This window comes from Zootoca vivipara, chromosome 7, assembly GCF_963506605.1.
Source record: "Zootoca vivipara chromosome 7, rZooViv1.1, whole genome shotgun sequence".
Classification (NCBI taxonomy): Eukaryota; Metazoa; Chordata; class Lepidosauria; order Squamata; family Lacertidae; genus Zootoca; species Zootoca vivipara.
Window position 1 is genome coordinate 21,191,692 of NC_083282.1, and position 18,609 is coordinate 21,210,300.

General features: G+C 41.4%; 1 protein-coding gene and 1 long non-coding RNA gene across 4 annotated transcripts; one reads left to right on the plus strand and one right to left on the minus strand.

Moving 5' to 3' along the window:
• Positions 1-48: 48 nt before the first annotated feature.
• On the minus strand, positions 49-8,059 carry LOC118088876 (uncharacterized). Its single transcript, XR_004693060.2, has 3 exons — positions 7,867-8,059; positions 6,953-7,042; positions 49-1,146 (listed from the first exon to the last, which is right to left on the minus strand). It is a non-coding gene; the product is annotated as an uncharacterized LOC118088876 (long non-coding RNA).
• Positions 8,060-8,140: 81 nt separating this feature from the next.
• Positions 8,141-18,095, plus strand: LOC118089244 (holocytochrome c-type synthase). 3 transcript variants are annotated; one of them, XM_060276722.1, is made up of 7 exons: positions 8,141-8,219; positions 9,981-10,123; positions 11,789-11,931; positions 13,271-13,419; positions 14,764-14,887; positions 15,564-15,646; positions 16,110-18,095. In XM_060276722.1, exons 2-7 carry the CDS (start codon positions 10,018-10,020, stop codon positions 16,306-16,308), a joined length of 804 nt encoding a protein of 267 aa, XP_060132705.1. In that variant the 5' UTR covers positions 8,141-8,219; positions 9,981-10,017; the 3' UTR covers positions 16,309-18,095. The 3 variants fall into 3 exon arrangements, with proteins under 3 accessions (XP_060132705.1, XP_034979626.1, XP_060132706.1); XM_060276723.1 differs by lacking the exon at positions 8,141-8,219 and adding an exon at positions 8,241-8,261; XM_035123735.2 differs by lacking the exon at positions 14,764-14,887 and having other exon boundaries at positions 15,560-15,646.
• The last annotated feature ends 514 nt before the right edge of the window (positions 18,096-18,609 follow it).

Here is an 18,609-nt window from a genome sequence, read left to right on the forward strand (position 1 = left end):
CCTTTATCCTCTGAGATAACAGCCAGGAATATTCCAGCTACTCTGTATTTGTTGCTTGATGGATGGTGAGAGTGGGGGTATGGCTTTCCAAGCATAGAAAGCTGACTTTCCCTGCTGTGGGTAAAGGTGAAAAATACCCTATTGCCTCTTTTAACATATGCTAATATTTATAAATCACATTTTAAAGTCTAGCAAGGAACTTGCTCAAATATTGATGTGGCCTAATGTATTGTAACTTAAAGGTTGTTGGCTTTTTAAAGTCATTATTTCCTTGTTTAAAATATGGGTTAGAAGTTAAACCTAAATTTCATTTATCTTGGGAGACATGTGAGTAGAAAAGGGCACCTATAGCTGCTCTGAGAAGAATTACTAGCAGGAAGCCAAAATCACAGCACCGTCTTATGTGAGGATCCTCCTGTTAAATAAGCTTTGGATTCAAGCCCTTTATTATCTAATACAGATTCCTTTGAGCTTTGCTATTGATGCATTCTGATATCGTCCCTCAAAATATTTGGAGAAATAATACTGTGAGAGTTACCGTAATGCACCATGTAATACCGGTAACAATAGTAGTTCAGTATGCAGAAATAATGAATTGTAATGTTCCAGAAGAAGGGGAAGATTTTTTTTGCTACACAGCAGAAATCTTTAATCAAGGCCAGTTGATTAAACATCCGAATAACATGTGTGGGGTAGGGGCTTTGCATTTGTTTCTGGGACTGAAGACCCCATGGCACATTGCTGCTTTTAAAACTCAGATGAGTTTTTAAAAAGTTATTTGTGAACATTTTGCTTGCCGTTTTGAAAATAGAAAAATGAAACTTTATACATGTGTGCAAATCCTAAAGTAAATTGTTTGGATCTTGGTGAATTAGGCTGCAATCCTATACTCACTTACTTTGGCATACATTCCATTGAAATCAATGGGACTTGCCTTTGAGCAGGCATGTATACGATTGTGCTAACTGCTTTGAAAATCCTTTGAAATATTTACTTAAAACATGCCCTTTTGATGTCCTGCTTGAACAATTTTAAACCCCAAGATGGAATAATAAATATATTCTCTCATACCTGGTTGAAGGTGAGTTTTGTTATTTTGTACTATAATTAAAATCCTGTATGCTAGCATCACCATCTTCTTTAACCCTGCAAGGCAAATGAGCCTGATGGGAATCATTTTACTCATACTACTATAGAGATCATTTTATATTCAGTAATATCCAGTAATAGCTTACAAATCATGCCTGGGGTAACACTGGCATTATGAAGTAGACCCTTATGCTAGTGAATTCCAAAATACAGAAGCTGAGAATATATGTAATGTATACCTATGTTTTTGACTGTCTTATATTGTGGCCCCCCCCCCCTTTTTATTAGACATATCTCTGAGTACCAGTAATCAAACTGTGGGTTAAATTAGGGATAATTTGAAAGCCCCATGACTTTAATTCCCGTCACTTACTTTCTTCTTCTTTTTTAAAAGGCAGAAGCAGAAACACTGATCTGGATTGAGCAAGGCAGGGGAGTTAACCTGTTTTGCCTGTCCAAATTTCTGCCAAATATGATCTCACACATGCCCCACAACTGTCTGCTCCAGCATATGGAAAAAAACACATGGAGTGATGTTTCTGAAAGTTATTTATTGTTAAGTTGCTGCAAATATGTTCAGAGCCAGGGATTTCCAGCAGGGAAATACCATGAGGGCAGGTTATAACACCACCACCACTATCTATTTTGGATTAGCGCCCCCTCCCCCTCCATGGCTGTTTTTGTATAAGAAACAGATTTTTGAAGTTCTAGCCATAGAACTCCAGCATCTCACCTAGTTTGACCCTCTTCCTGACAGGGACATGTTTGTGGGATTGTGTCTGTCAGTTATGGAATCATAAGAGTTGAATCAAATTGTATCTTGGAATAATTTTTGATCCAGCAAAGTTTCTTTGAGAACAAAAAGTGGTGGAGAGGTGATTTTTGTTAATTACGACATTCTCTTGCAGCCCCCATACCACTCTTCTAATTTTTTTTCCATCTTTAATCAGCTTTAGGATTAAGCTTTAGGGATCTCCAAGAGAAAATGGGAAAATTACCCCACCCCTTTTCTGATCCTGGAAGCATCCTCTGGATTAAAGAGCCTTCTTCCAGCAGACGGACACAATCTGATACAATCTATAAATATTCACTACAAACTGAAGCAGATGTATAGTTAATGTAGTGTGTACTGCTGAATATATTTTTTAAAAAGCAGTTGCTACTGGTGCCCAAATTCTTAAGGAAAGTGTTCAGAAATCTGGTTCAAATAAATAAGTCACATTATTTTTAAGTTCATTTAAGTGCTTTTTAAAAATACAAGAACCAAATTTCTGTAATAGTTTTCACAGATGTTTCTTTCCAAGCACACTACTGAAATAAGTATAATGAGATGCGTTGCCTAGTTGTAAATCCATGCTGAAAAAGGGGTGCAATAGAATATGATATGGGGCCTTATTAAATCATAGCACAATGTTTGATAAAGGCAGCACTGAAAAGTCCCTAAAAGGGACGGAATAAAGATGATGGGCTATGAATCCTACTGCACTACATTGAAAGCCTACAATATCCTTGATTTGATAGCCCCATAATGATAATGCACAAAAGAGTGAGATAGCACTATTGACTTTCTAGGGTGGTTAAACAATTTGTGAACTTTAACATTTGCTTGAATATTTTTAAATGTTGCTTGTGATAGGCATATAAATGAGTTTGCTCTTCAGTGGTATTTGAAAGCCTTGCTGTTTGTGTAAATTTGTGTAGGCTGCTCTTGTTTGAGGTATATGCAATAATGTCTAAGCAATAAGTTGCATGTGTATCCAAGGCACTGGCAAATAAGAATAAAGGAAGAGAATGCAGTATATCTTCTTGGAATTTATTCATTCAAATTGTGTGTACTATGTTAAATAAAACAGCCTACTCCTGTTATGACAAACAGGAATGACTTGGCACTCATTGCCAGCTTCTGAATATGGCTACTTTATAAAAAGGCTTACCGGTATTTCCTGTGAGAAAGGAGTAGCCAGAATTTTCTTCTGCGAACAGTTTTTAAAATTATTGTATATGCAAGCCTAACACACTGTGAGGTAGAATAAGATGGCTGCCTCTTGTGGCAGAATTAAAGGTAAAGGACCCCTGACAGTTAAGTCCAGTCGCAGACGACTCTGGGGTTGTGGTGCTCATCTCGCTTTACTGGCCGAGGGAGCTGATGTTTGTCCGCAGACAGTTTTTCTGGCTCATGTGGCCAGCACGACTAAGCCGCTTCTGGTGAAACCAGAGCAGCGCACAGAAACGCCGCTTACCTTCCCGCTGGAGCGGTACCTATTTACTTGCACTGGTGTGCTTTTGAACTGCTAGGTTGGCAGGAGTGGCAGAATTAAGACATTATAAAAAAAGTAATAACGATCAGCTAAGTAGATTTTTTTATAGTGAAGTGTGAAAAGTTATCTTCTATACTGTGAAATGCTCTTACAACCAAATATAATACATTTGGTTACATAAACACAATCAGTGTGGACCCACAGAGTTGCTGTGTATCAGTGCTCCCCAACAAATCTGGAACAGGAATCTTGTAGTGCTGCTTGGAACATGGTGGGGGGTGAGGAGTGAGGAAAGGGTGAAATGGGTCATTTTCTGTATGTTTCTCCTTAAATGTTTTTCTGCTGTGCTATAGCACTAAAGTGGTCGGGTTTGCTATATAGTGGTAATGAGAAGATTTCTGAAAAGTGAAAATGATTTCTGATCCCATTCCTCTCCTGTGAAACCTCCCTATACTGTGTGAGACCTTTTTCTGTATAGCAACGATTACGTGTGTCATCAGATATCCTTTCTTCTTGCCGATTTTGTGGAAAATGAGAGATCTGTGATGTGTATCCAAAGACTCTGGAAAGAAGATCTTTAATATTAAACAAGTTGTTTGGGGGTTTGTTTGTTTTTTAATGGGACGTTATGCCCATAGTGTGCACAACCTCAGAATTGCACATGTATGGTACTTTTTGGTCTTAATAAGTCTGCTAATTTGATTTTGTGTGTGTGCCAATTTGAGTTCAAAGTCAGAATACATTGAATACTCAACAGTTGTTTCATCCCATCTATTAAGACGGGCTTTTATATATTTTAATTGTATGTGAAGTATTTTTAGCCTGCTTTTCAGGATGGTTTCCAGTGCATCTAACAAAAAAGAATATAACAGCAACAACAAATTAAAATCCATTCACGGAACTAAAATAATTACAACAAAACAGCAACACTGAAAGCAGAGAACTGCAGTAAGAGCATTGACGTTATAAGCAGAAATCCAGGTTAAAACTTGATTCATTAAAAGTGCTTGCAAAAAACAAAGCAGAATCATCCAAGTGACCTTTAGGAACTAATTTCACAACTGGGGCAGCACCACTAAGAAAGTTATATCTGCTGACTTCAGAAGGCAGGACACCTTGTGCAGGCCTGACCTAAGTGGTTGTTCCCTCAGTGTGCAGTGCTCATAATTTTTATATCATTTCTGGTTGTTGTGCCACTCCATTATTCTACATTTAGTGGATTTCAAATGTTTGCAGAATCTTCTTCTACATTTACTTGTTTGTTGATGAATTGTTGTGTGACTTCCACACAACCTGTGCCTCTTTGCAATCAGTTCCTGGGAATGTTTGAACCACATACAGTATGTTGCTCATGTGGGATGCTAGTCAAGCCTGTTGAGTATTATTAACATACCTTGCATGAACTGAGGATGTAATTCAGTAGGCAGAGCCATTATTTCCTCTGAAGCTGCTTCTACTTGCAAAGTTAGTAGCGGTAGGCAATCTTGTCATTTTGTCTACTCATTTGAACAGTCTTAATAGCAGCACTATAGTGCCATGTGGACATAATAAAGCAATACAATAATATGACTGTGTAACTACTGGCATTTGTTTTTCTATGAGCCACTTAGTTCATTTCTGTTCTCACTTGCTATTCTAGAATTTAGATCTGTATAGCAGCATTGAATAAACTGATAATTCTTTTTCATAGTCTCCAATTGTAGAAATACTAGCAGAAATGGATAAACGATTCTACAGATGTTTAAAGCTACTGGACTATAAAGCTTAATTGTTTTGTGAATCCAAGTAACTTAACGTGCCAAAGCAATAAGAGATGTGGTACAATTAAATATTGCTTTACTGTAGAAAGCAACATTGTAAGTGCTTTTGTAAACAATATTATTGATTATACATATACAGACTAATTCTGTGCACTTAATGAAATTCACTGCAGTCTACACAAGCTAATGGCAGTTTTATTACCGTGTTTCTCATATTATAAGTCATGTCTTATAATTTTTTTTACTCAAGAAAATAAGCCTATGGCTTATTTTCGGGGGGTGTCTTATTATTTTTTTAAAAAATTACAGTATGGTACCTCCCCTGTCCGGCGCCCGGAACTGGCTGCTGCTGCGCTGCTGGGCGCGTTGTCAGCGCTTCAGCAGGGCACGCTGCTGGGTCCCGCCGGGTCGGGGCTTCACACGGCGTGCGCTGAGGCTCTTGCCGGATCCCGGCTCGGAGCAGCGCGCGCTGCGGCTCTTGCTGCGTCCCGCCGCCGGGTTGGGGCTTGGAGCAGCGCCAGCGCCAAGCGCCAACCCAGCGGCGGGACCGGCGGGACCTGCAGCGTGCGCGACAGGAAGAGGAGGGACCAGCGAGTGGCAGCCGCGGCGGCCAATGAAGGCTCGGCCGGGTGATTTTTGTCGTTGTAGCTGCGTCCCGCTGCGTCCCTCCTCTTCCTGTCGCGGCTCGGCGCCCGGAACTGGCTGCTGCTGCGCGCGTTGTCAGCGCTTCAGCAGGGCATGCTGCTGGGTCCCACCGGGTTGGGGCTCCACACGGCGCGCGCTGAGGCTCTTGCCGGGTCCCGCCGCCGGGTCGGGGCTTGGAGCAGCACGCACTGCGGCTCTTGCCAGTCCCGCCGCCGGGTCAGTGCTTGGCGCGGTGCATGCTGCTGGACATTTTGGAGGGGCAGCAGCAGCCGGTTCCGGGCGCTGACAGGCATCTTCCTCTTCCATGGCGCCATCCAGACCTGCTCCCACCACTACGGCTTATTTTGGGAGTATGTCTTATATTTCTTCAACTCAGGAAAATCCTGCCATGGCTTATTTTGTAGGGATGACTTAAAATATGAGAAACACGGTACCTGCCATAGCATTAAACTTGTTGCTGCTGCAAACTAACAGAGCACTATTTTACAATGAATAAAGGACACAAACGCAATAATAAAATGCTAGTAATACTCTGAATTAAGTAGCTGAATTTGTCAGGGTTGTTAGTGTTTCATTTTTTATTTTAACAGTTGGAAAAATAATGTGTTGGGTGCCCTATCTGTTCCCCAATTCATTCAGTGCCACTTGTAAAGCTAAGTTCCGATTAAAGGTCTGAAGTGCTGTTTTTTTCTTTACCTACCAGAATGGTGGTTCTTCCAGAACGGATCATAGTTTTAATTGATCTGTCCACAGCACTGGTGCTGAACTGCTAGCGGAATAATATTTGACATCAGTATGTATTTTTGTCTGTTCAGTTATGCTTTTCTTTTCTTTTTAAAAAAGTTAATTTGGTTCAAGTTTTGCATACTTTAGAACAGGCTTCCTCAACCTCTGCCCTCCAGATGTTTTTTGGCCTACAACTCCCATGACCCCTAGCTAGCAGGACCAGTGGTCAGGGATGATGGGAATTGTATTCTCAAAACATCTGGAGGGCCGAGGTTGAGGAAGCCTGCTTTAGAATTTCACAGCCTTTCCATTACTGGTGGAAAAACTTCACAGGTGGGCAACCTGCAAATGACCTGTTGTTGCAAGAGGGGTCTGTTCTTCCTGCCTTCCACTGGGCAGGGAGGGAGAAGGGGTGGCAACAGAAAGAACGCAAAAGGAAGGAAAGAGGTTATGGAGGGAGAAGGGTGACCTCACCTACTCTCTGTTCTGTTCTCAGCCATCATGAGGAACGCTGTGGTCGAAAGTTTTCAAATCCTGGCCGCTTCAACACCAACAGGTGTCACACTGGAACAAATAAAATAGCCACTCTTTTCGGTTTTCCATTTTTTAGGATTCAGCAGAGCTAAGGCGCAATTTGTCCCACTAGGGACGAGCGGCTGTTTGGGGGCGGTGTTTAGGTTTCAGCCACGTCTGGGGAAATCTGAAGAAAGAAGGGGGGGCCACATGTGGGGATCCCATAAATCCAAGATGTGTCTGCGTGTGATCCAGTATAAATAGGGGACAGGGGAAGCAATCCTAGGAGGCGACCTCAACCTAAATATGAAAGGCATATTCCTGAAAACCCTCAACCTACAACCCCATGGGCAACCTTCCTTCGCGGAAACCCCCCCCAACAACTAGGGATTCCTACAAGTTACTAAAAGTACTAAAAACAGGGGACTCCATGACATTTGGGGTGAGTAAAACCCGGGAGAGACCACCTACACATTCCAATCTGGACGCCATGGTACAACGTCCAGACTGGACAGCATTCTGCTCACACAGGTTCTAACCCCTTTAGTGGAATCAACAAACATAGGCAACATTAAAATCACAGTATAAATAGGGGACGCCCTGGTTATCTATGCAGTCAGCATCGACTAGTAAATGAAGAGGACCCTATGGATTAAATGACTGACACGATAAAGCACCTTTTGCCCCATTGGTCACCACCAAGCCTTAATTTCCTAACGTGAAAAGGGACAATGATTGATCGTGCTTACTCGCCTTGAACCCTCTTTGACATGGGAAGCTAAGCGCCATTGGCTAAGCTGTGAGGCTTATACTGCATGGAGAAGGAAAGGCACTCTTAGCATGCTCAGTCTGTGCTATTATTTACACACACACACCCTTTCAAAACGAAGCCTGAAGGTTCGGGGAGAGGAAAAGCGGGAAGAGAGAAACTATTCTCACGGCCGGAGGTCGCGACGGGAGAGAAGAGGCCTCTGCGGTTACCGTGGAAACGAGGAACCTAACGTCTCTCGGTTTTTTTGCCTCGCGTCCCCGCCTTTTTGAATTCGCGGAGCGCTGCGTTCTAGGCCCCGCCCCTTCCCCCCACCTCCACGCGCTCACAAACCATTCTCCCCACCCGCTCCTTATCCCGTTGGCCCTTTTAGCTCCGCCCTGATCTCGTAGCGTCGGCTCTCGCGGGACGTGGGCCGCATCTCGTGACTGCGCCCCTGAGGAGGTCGAGGAAACAGAGGTAAGCAGCGGTTGTCCTTCCTACGCCACCGGTAAAATTCGGGTGGGTGTGTAGTGGCGTGTCACGCACTTGCGTGACAGGCCTCCGGGCTCCTCTGCGCATTGTGGGCGGCGAAGCCTTCCCTCTGAGGGAGAAGCGCCCTCCAGGCTTTCCCCACTGAACGCATGGTGACCAAGCAGAAGCCCCCCCCCCCCGTCCTCCACAAGTCCAGCTCCCCAGCACAGCTCATGCAGAGTCGTGTGTGCTGCCCCGTCCCCCTGCGCACACAGCTCCCCCTTCTGCATTGAATTAGTGTATGTCTTATAACCGTCAACGACCCCTGCAAGGTGACCCTGGGCAGATCCTCCTAAAAGCCGGAAATCCAGGTTCTCATTCTGCGCTCCCCCCCCATCTCCTTTCCTACTAAAATATTAAAATTAACTAAATCATTGATCCTTTGCCTGCCTTCACATGGCATCTCCAAATGCTGTCGGGCTGCCTCATCTTGGAAGCAGCAGTATAGAAAAAAGTCACATAATCACACAATTGTAGAGTCAGAAGGGACCACAAGGGTCATCTAGGCCACCCCCTGCAGTGCAGGGATCTTTTGCCCAACGTGGGATTCGAACCCATGGCCCTGAGATTCAGAGTCTCATACTTTACTGACTCAGGTATCCCAGGTGTGCAGTAGTTTTATTCTGGTTTTGACCTTTTAAACTGCCAGGTGCTGGACTGGATAAAGAACCCTGTTACTTTTTCAGCTCCCATTCTCTATTTAGAGTGAGAAAAAGAAACCCCCTAAGAATTGTCCTGTTTCTCCCCTCCTTTTTGAGGCCTTCAAGTCTGTGTGGTGGCTAGCGCTTGAAAGGCAGGGAGAACAATGGTAAGTGGAGCTAGAGCCAATGACAGGCGGAACCAACCAGTTCTAGTTTTGTTCCCATCCTCCTTGATAAGTTCAAGGGCAACACAGACTAAGGCAGAGGAAGCTGACAGCCACTGTCAACCATATAACTGGTTGTAAGAAGGCAGGCAGGTGGGGACAGGCTGAGGCTAGTGGAACAGTGCCCCTTTTGCCCTAATCGACCAGTCTCCACTGCTTCAAGAACTATAGTTGTTCATGTACTTCAGGTAGCTTCCGCTGTTTCTGTATGTTTGACGCACAGAAAGTTATCACCATCCAGGTGCCCTGTGGAACGCCCTCCCATCAGATGTCAAAGAGAAAAACAGCTACCAGATTTTTAGAAGACATCTGAAGGCAGCCCTGTTTAGGGAGGCTTTTAATGTTTAATAGATTATTTTATTTCATTTTTCTGTTGGAAGCCGCCCAGAGTGGCTGGGGAAACCCAGCCAGATGGGCGGGGTATAAATAATAAATCATCTCTAAATTATCTGTAAAGGTGAATGGTGGCTGTGACTATCTCAAAGCGCTTGGACATGCACCCCACTTTAATAGGGGGGCATGCGGTGAGGAGGAGGAGGAGGAGAGAGACTCCCATGTGCTGCCAAGGTTGCTGCCCAATGCACCTTCCCTTGCTCAGAGCTGCTGCCTGGAAGTCACTCAGGGTCTCTGTCCTATTCCGAGCCTTCTCTCACTTGGGGCCACTGTCCCGAGTCTTCCCCCCAGTATTTAATAACCGTCATGGCCATGCTTCATACTTGACCATAACTACTCACTTTCAGTCTCTGAAATTATTATTCTTAGCAAGTCACCTTTCTGGTTTTATTTCTTCATTTTTCTAGTAAACAATACACTGTATTAATATGCTTGACTTTGCATTTCAGATGCCCTGTCAAATCTGGTTTTAAGGACGAAGTTGTCATGGGTTCATCTGCATCTTCTCCATCAATCGCACTCCAAGCAAATGTATCAGAACAGCCTCAGGCTGTGCCTTCACAATGTCCAATGCACCAGAAGAACATGGAAGGTAATTACTCACTCAACTAAACAAACTAAGCATGTGAAAAATGATTCTAAAATCACTTCAAAGAGGCTTATTTAACAATAAGAATAGGTTTCCACATTTTTGTTGGCCTGGTAAATATAACTCCCAGCAGCCTCGATGCTACAGAGGTGGGTGAAGATTGCAAAGTTTCTATGTAGTTCTCCCCTTCTCCTACACAAAGGTTAGTAGAGTGAAGGGTGGTGATTGTTTAGCATCTGAGGTGGCTGAAATGCCTCAGCTACACCAGGCCAAGCCTCTGCCAGTCTTTTCAGCTTGAGTAAGAAAAGGTGGGGTGGACAAGGGTAGTGTCTTTGGAGTCAAGGTCTCTGGACCATGCTAGAAGTGTAGGACCAAACCAACAATCCTGGAGCGGGAAAGGGAGCAGTGGGGTATCTCTTCCCTTGTGTGAGGTCTGCGACAGAGGGAAACAATTGGCAATTACAACTGTTTGGCTTGACTTCCAAGGCCAGCCAGTAATTGTGGACCCAGAGCTAATATGGCTGGCTCTTTAAGCTCTAAATGTGTGGATGTTAAAGAAAGAGAGTTTTTTTCATTGAGTTTTTTTATTAAGAAGCTTCTGAATTCAGGTTAGACGCTCTTATTAGTCAACATTAGAATTCTTATTCGATCTTCTCATTATGATAACTGGCTATTGATTCATAAGGTTGCCTACCCACTTCTTCATCATAAGTTAACAGCATTACAATATGCAATTATAAAACATGTAATACAGTGGTGCCTTGCGAGACGAAAGTAATTCGTTCCGCGAGTCGCTTCGTCTTGCGATAATTTTGTCTTGCGAAGCGCAGTTTGCCACAGCAAAAAACCCAAACAAAAAAACCACTGAAAAACTTCGTCTTGCAAGTTTTTCGTTGTGCGAGGCATTCGTATTGCGAGGTACCACTGTACTGTTCCAGATGCAGAGAACTATATAAATTCAACAAAAGAGGCGGGTCTCATAAAACAAAAGTGCACATCAATCTCTGACTTTTGTCTTCCGGGTTTCTGGGGTTTTTCCTATTGTTATTCTGTCTCTCACGTCTACAATAAAGGCAAATTTAGCAGGGAATCAAATACATTTTTCCTTCACTGTAAATTAAAATGTGAACCAAGGTCCCAATCCTAACTGTGGTTGGGCTTCAGCTGGGCTTAACAGAATAGTGAAACAACCAACACAGTCCTACCACTTGTGCTTGATAGGAAAAGGAGGTTGTTTTGCTGTATCAGTGGCAGGGGATGTGCAGAAGCGAGGGCTGGATCTTTTGGCTTGTTGAGCTGGCTTAAGATCTATTTGGATCCATGGGTTCCCTAGCTCTGGAAAAACCCTGTTACGTGGCAGCTTCCACCCATTCATGCTTTCAGTAGGTTGGGACCTCTGTAGCAGAACAACCTTCCTGCCAGGGAAGCCTGGCATAGCCAGGCAAAGCTGTGCAGAGAGACATGCCTGCTTCATTCACCTGTCCCCGTGCCTCAGGGTATATTGTGCTGCATTATAAATATTGACATATAAAATACATTTCCAGTCACACTACATCAAACTGTATAAATAGAAGCATGAATAAAATTCAGATTAAGGGCACAGTGAACTAGATCATTTGCCGTTAAATTTGTATTCAACTGCACAAATCATGCTTTGTTTTGTTTCAGGTTGTCCAATGCATATGCAGTCGGCTGGCAGTCTTAGTGAGAACCAGAGCTGTCCTGTTCCTGCACATCAAGAAAGAGCATACGAATATGTGGAGTGCCCTGTGAAATCTCAAACACATGAGAAGATTGATCCTAGCAATATGGTATCCTCAAAGTTCCCCCCCCCCTAGTGTGCTGCTATCAAATATAAAAGTGATATTTTAATATTATTACGAGGCCAACAAATTCTAATATGTTTCTTCTGCAACTTTTAAGAGTAATGCCTAAAGACTTGGTATTTCATGTTGCAAACATCTGTTAACGTAACTGAACTGAGATTACTTTGAGCTGTTTATCCTGTAGTGCAGAGTATCACCCTGTCTTCAGATTGCAAATGCAGTCACCCTGAATACTGCTTTTTAATATTGCAATATTGCATTTGGCTGCTCTCAACAATAGACAGTAGCCATCAAAATATAATTTTCTCTGTATCTGCTGTTTATGAAATTGTCAGGCTGATATTGTTATTTCTGTTCAGTTTATCATTTTTGCAAGCAAGTTAGAACATTTGTGACAGGCATAGTATTGTTTCTGTATTAATTTAAGACATGTTCTGACTGTAAAGATAGTAATCTTGACTAACACCTGTAGAAAGTGAAAGCTTCAGCCTTTCAGATCCTGCCTCCCTTTGTTCTTCTTCCAGCAATATTTATTAAAACTAGTATCATCTCTTCTGTTATCATTCCCCTTTGAACACCCTTTCCTTTCCTACCAGGGACATCTCTATCCTTGGAGATTTGATGAGTTGTTTTTAGAATGCTAATCATCTGCTCAGTTTACTTATTCATGTGCATTAACTTAGTTCCTTTTTAGCGAATTGAATGCAGGGTGGTATAGAAGTGTTTAAAAGATTTTTTTTAATTAGTAAAGTGCACCCACCCTCCTGGTTTCAGAGTCTATGAATCTCTGCATCCTAAGGCTCAAAAAAGAAGGTAGCATGAAAAGCCAACCTCAGACGTACAAAGCATGAATAAAATAATGTATTTATAAATAAATGTATAGGGTGGAATTCAACAATCCTCTCTTCCAATTCCTCTGGTCTGTGCAACTGTTCCAGACAGAACAATACTTGCCCCTTCCCCTTTGGTTCTTTTTGGACAGCAGGTCGGGAAGAGGAAGGAAGCCTGTTGGAAGTCCTTGCACAGGGCTTCTGCTGAACCTTTCCCATAAAGTCTGTTTTTTAACAGTGCAGAATTCTTGCTTTTGAATATTAAGTAAATCCTGAGTTGAACAGCAAGTGACCAATGTGTTGAGTCATTCAGAGTACTCTGGACAAAACACTCTTCTTTGAAATGTTTGACTAAATGAAACTTGCTCTTGTTAAAGGATGTCTTAAGTAGAGTAGGTGAGAAGCATATCTGGAGTGATAGAAGTTATCACTGAAGATACGGTTCTTTACCACAGAATATCCACTGTTCTTATTTCCTGCTCCTCCTTATTTAGATGCCAGCACCTAATCAGCTACCAGCCCCCGATCAACCATTTCCATTGTCTACAGTGAGAGAAGAGTCTACTATTCCTAGAGCGTCTTCTGAACAAAAATGGGTTTATCCCTCAGAGCAGATGTTTTGGAATGCAATGCTTAGAAAAGGGTAAGTGAATTATAAATTAAGTACAGCATCAGTTTGCTGAGTAGCCTGCTGATGCAGGTACAACAAAAAGTGCATTGAAATCACCCTGCTTGTGCTTCTCATCCTCTCAGATTAACTGTAACCTGTCTCAACACACCTGGGATTTAAGGTGGATTTATAAACATACAGGTGTTCATCCATTGCCTCTCCCATTGCTTTCTCTTCATTTTATTCACCTTCCCCCCCACCCCCGATTTCCAAAATCTAAACTTTTAAGGAACTTGAAATATATTTGAGGCTGTGCCTGTGCTGGCTCATTTATTTATTTGAGTAACCACTTGATGTTGCTATCACTAAATATTAACATACAGGTGTGAACAGGGCCTAGTTAAGTTTACAAAGTCCTGTGTACACTTATCTGTGAGTAACTGTTGAACACAGGGACATACGGTAAGTCTGAGTAAATATACATAGGATTATGCTGTCAATCAGTCTGCCTGGAAGCTATGCTTAAGCTCTCAACTTTCTTTTTTTAAATCATAGTGTATGAGTATTTGATTCTAGACATGACTATAATGCAGACTTTCTATACTGGCAGTTTTGTGATTGAGCAAAAATTTCTTCAAGCTTTTCAGAAGTTAGGCAACTATGGTAAAAGGCTAAAATGTGTAGGTGGTATATATAGCATGCATCTTTCAGCCCCCTGAAAATCTGCTCTGGAGGGTTTTGGGCAGGCATCCCCAAACTGCGGCCCTCCAGATGTTTTGGCCTACAACTCCCATGATCCCTAGCTAACAGGACCAGTGGACAGGGAAGATGGGAATTGTAGTCCAAAACATCTGGAGGGCCGAAGTTTGGGGATGCCTGGTTTTGGGTATGCTTGGGAGCAGTGTGAGTTGGGGCTGTAGGGGAAACCACAGAAAATTACCACCTCCACCTTCTGCCTTGTGGGGATGATGTACATTTAGCAGAGCAGGAGCTTCCTCTGGATCAGAGTCTGCAGACAGAAGGAATTGATGGAACCAACCCTTTAAACTTACCCTTTTTGACTGTGCTTTGAAAAAAAGGCCCACAGTCTGTTACGCAAACACCCAGTTCAGCTGAAAAACTGGGTGTTTGCGTCACAGCAAGAAACAGGCAAGTAGTATACAGTATTGCTGAAACTTAGTACTGTTGGCATATTTGAGTTTTGTGCCAGCTTGGTAAATAACTTCTCTACTTAGTTATTTCTTTGTTCAGTGGAGGAAGGGCAGAGAGATGGGGAACTTGATTTCAGTCAAGTAGTTCCCCCTCCCACAATAAAATAAAACTTGGAACTCCACAGTTCCCCTCTGATACCTCCTTTTTCAATATTACTTTTTGTAGATGGAGATGGAAAGATGATGACATAAAACCTGAAGATATGAATAATATAATCAAGATTCATAATCAGAATAATGAACAGGCATGGAAGGAAATTTTAAAATGGGAAGCACTTCATGCAGGGCAAGTACAGCTACAATTTATATTCACAGTTTGATACAGTATCTTGTAATAAAAGATATACAGGTGAGTTTTTGTTTTCTCATAGTAATTCTAGGTTTTGTGCATTTTCGTGTTGCAAGGAAATGCATATGGAAATGAGAAGTTAGTGCAGGTCTTTCACTGACATGATTAGGCCTTTTTTTTACTTTCAGAACTAATTTGTTCCTCTTTAACTTTCTGAACCAAAGAGGTCAAATAACTCACAGAGACTGTTGAAAGTGGCTTTGAGGTTCTGCAACTGGCATCTAAAGGTCACACTAGATTAGGTAGTTTTGTAAGTTAAATTAATGTGACAATTTTTTGTTACATAAATAATAGCTATGGGGAAGCCTGCCACAGCCCTGACAAAAGTTGCTTCTCTGAAGCTGTTTGCATTTAAAGGGAGAGGTGTGTGTGCATATATGAAGTGTATATATGAAGTAAAAAAAGGGGTCAATCTGCTGCCTTTGACACCGGAAGGTGTGATCTCCACAGAATAAATATTTATCATTTTATAATTTCATTTTGCTGTTGTGAAATTGAAGTTAAGAAGCTGTATGGTGGACACATTTAAGTCATGAACAAATACTTCTTAGTCCTTTTGACTGCAATTGTTTAGCCTCAATTGCTGATTATGTGTTTCTGAAATTGCCTTTAGGGAGTGTCCATGTGGACCAGCACTTATTCGGTTTGGTGGTAAAGCGAAGGAGTACTCACCAAGAGCCAGAATAAGGTCTTGGATGGGGTAAGCTATATAGAGCAGATTGCTTTCTATTTAAAAAACAAAAAAGTCTTAAAATTTGGAATCTTTGTGTTTAACAGAATGGGACTTGAATGTTAGGTACCTTAATTTTAATGTTTGGTACATGTGGCATAATCAAATCAAATCAAAGTTTATGAAACGGTCACAGACCAATTCGACTCATGTGGTGAGTTGGCAGAACATAACATAGAAAGATACCGGGGACAATTTCAGTACAATTTCAGTACAAGTTAAACAACAATTGCACTTTAAAGTTAGAAAACATAATAAGATTAAATGTTAGCATTCCCCTGCGAATTGCCGTTGGGAAACTCTTGTTTCCTACGTCTAATAGCAGATACACAAAATTTTGCGACAATGGGTACATGTGGCATATGTAATGACTGATTTACAGTTGGACTACTTTTTAAAATTCAACAACATTAAGACTTTTATTTATTTCTAGCTATGAACTACCTTTTGATAGACACGATTGGATTGTTGATCGCTGTGGAAAGGAAGTTCGATATGTAATTGACTATTATGATGGAGGAGAAGTAGATAAGAACTATCAATTCACCATTTTGGATGTCCGTCCGGCTTTTGACTCCCTAACTGCAGTATGGGACAGGATGAAAGTGGCTTGGTGGCGCTGGACTTCATAACAAAATTTGCACGGTATGAACAGTTACACTATTTGGGCAGAGTTGTGCTGCTCTAACTTTGGACTTTAATAAAAGTTTATGGTGACTTAAGTCAACAGCATTCTACTTTCCATTGGAGGACAAATTACATTTATTTAAACTCCTCTAATTAAACAATACAGTGTGTGTGTTGTCCACCAGTGTTGACCTTTCAGAAAAACTCTATGGAAATAAGCTCAATAAGGAATACGGAAGGCACTCAACTAGTGAATGTAGTATATCAATGCTATGAAATGGGAGTGGCTGTAATCTTAGTGGATGAGCAATTACACCTTTTAACGGCGATACCTTTAAACTTGAAAGATGAGTGCATAACTGTTTTGAAATTATACTTTCTGCTGTAAAAAATAAAATGACAATTAGTCCTTTAAAACCCACAAAATCCTTTTTGAGTGACTTACATACTAAAATGTCCATAGATTTTATCTTACACTGATAAGATCATTCTCAAAGTAACCATGATTCATGCACAACCATATGTGTAACTGACTCAGTTTAAAAGCAATCAGAAGTCACCTGAATAAACAGCTTTCATATCCTGCTTTTTATATTAAGTTGAAATTAAGGTGGTGCTTGGCTAAAAAAATGCACTTATGTCTGAGTGTGGTCCTGCATTTGCCCCTTTAAGAAGAAAGGTGTCTTAAAACATATCAATGCCAAAGTTAGTTATGCAGTGCAAAAATGTATTGTTCATGGAACTGCCCTTTAAACATTTCATTTAGTTTGACGAATGTAGGCAAAAGTATTGGTTTCCAGAGATGACAGCGTTTGCCACTAAATCCAAACTTGCACATAAATAAGACTTTCAGCTTGTTTTGGAAATGTAACAACTGCTCCCAAGTTAAAACCTGAGTGTACCATTACACTGTTCAGATGGCTGTAGACAAGTCACTTGGCCAATCGTAGGTGCAGTTGAGTTGATAACCAGTCTATACCAGTGCTGCTGCTTGTATCTAGGAAAACACAATAAAAGTTATGAGGATTGAACACACAGTTTGTCCTTCTCACCTCCACTCCTTTTGGCTTTAAAAGGACAGAGCATAAGGACAAGCAAGGTGAGTGAAGACGGAGTTGGGTGATCTTGTATAATTGTTTGCAAGGCTATTGTACATATCCCTTGCAAGAATATTCTTCAAGAGCCTTCGAATAAAGAAGGAATTATTCACACACAAAAATAAAGATATAATAATAATATTTGCAAAGAGGAATTTTTAGGGGGAAGCAAGCCTACCGTTATATGCTGCTAGGGAGAAAACCATTGATAGAATATTATTATTATTATTTGAATTTATATACTGCCCTGTACATGGGGGTCTCAGGGAGGTTCACAGAATAAAATCAAGATATAAAACCACAAAGCACACATACAAAAATATTGATTATTAGGATATCAAATAATGTTTTTGTTGAAGGATCTCTATACTCAACATTATTCACAATTGATTTGCTAAATCATCTTGGAATTGTGTTTGAAAATGCATACAGATTAGCTATAAAACAGCAAGGAGTATCTATATACCGGTAGATATGTAGATGCAATAATTCTACTTCTTGACATGCTGAATGAATGTTGCATCTAATTGATGTTGTTCAAGGAATATTGACATGCCTACAAGATGCACTTGCTACCCAATTATCCATTGTTCTAGTGTGTGTACATTTATCTTTATTGTACATAGATGAATTCAGTTACATGCCAACTACTTCATAGGTGTGTCTTTGGTTTTAATAAACTATTTGTTACTTTATTGCTTGTCTGATTTTATTTTCTTGGGGTAAACACTTCAGTGATTTGGTGATAACTTAGCAATGCACAAAGCATTCAAAGCATTGGAGTTCCTTAAATGTTTCCATGCCTGTGGGCTTTTTGACTAAGTCAGTAAGGCTGAAACAAAGCATGATACATGTGTGTGTCCACATCAGCTGTGTGTGCAGAAGCCTGCTTTAATTGCGGATTGCTCTTGCTGGGTTGGGGATATTTTGTGCAGCCTTAAAAGTCCCCTTCAGGATTGCCAGGGTACAAAACCAAACTGCCCACTCTTGCCATGGATGCTAGAGGACAAAAACCTATATATGGGTTCCAGCATGACATATATTGGGCCAAATGCACAGACACTTAGAAACTGAAAATACATGCATCTGAATTCATCAGTATGGGCCATTTAAGCACAGAAGTGTAACATCAAAATTTCCAGGAATGCTTGCTCTACAGAATATGTATTTACTGAGTACCCATTTGGCAGAGTTCATCAGAAATGCATT

Coding starts and splice junctions, on each gene's coding strand:
- LOC118089244 (XM_060276722.1), top strand. CDS start 10,018: ATGGGTTCATCTGCATCTTCTCCATCAATCGCACTCCAAGCAAATGTA. Junction 10,124..11,788: donor GCACCAGAAGAACATGGAAG/GTAATTACTCAC, acceptor GTTTTGTTTCAG/GTTGTCCAATGCATATGCAG. Junction 14,888..15,563: donor AAGCACTTCATGCAGGGCAA/GTACAGCTACAA, acceptor GCCTTTAGGGAG/TGTCCATGTGGACCAGCACT.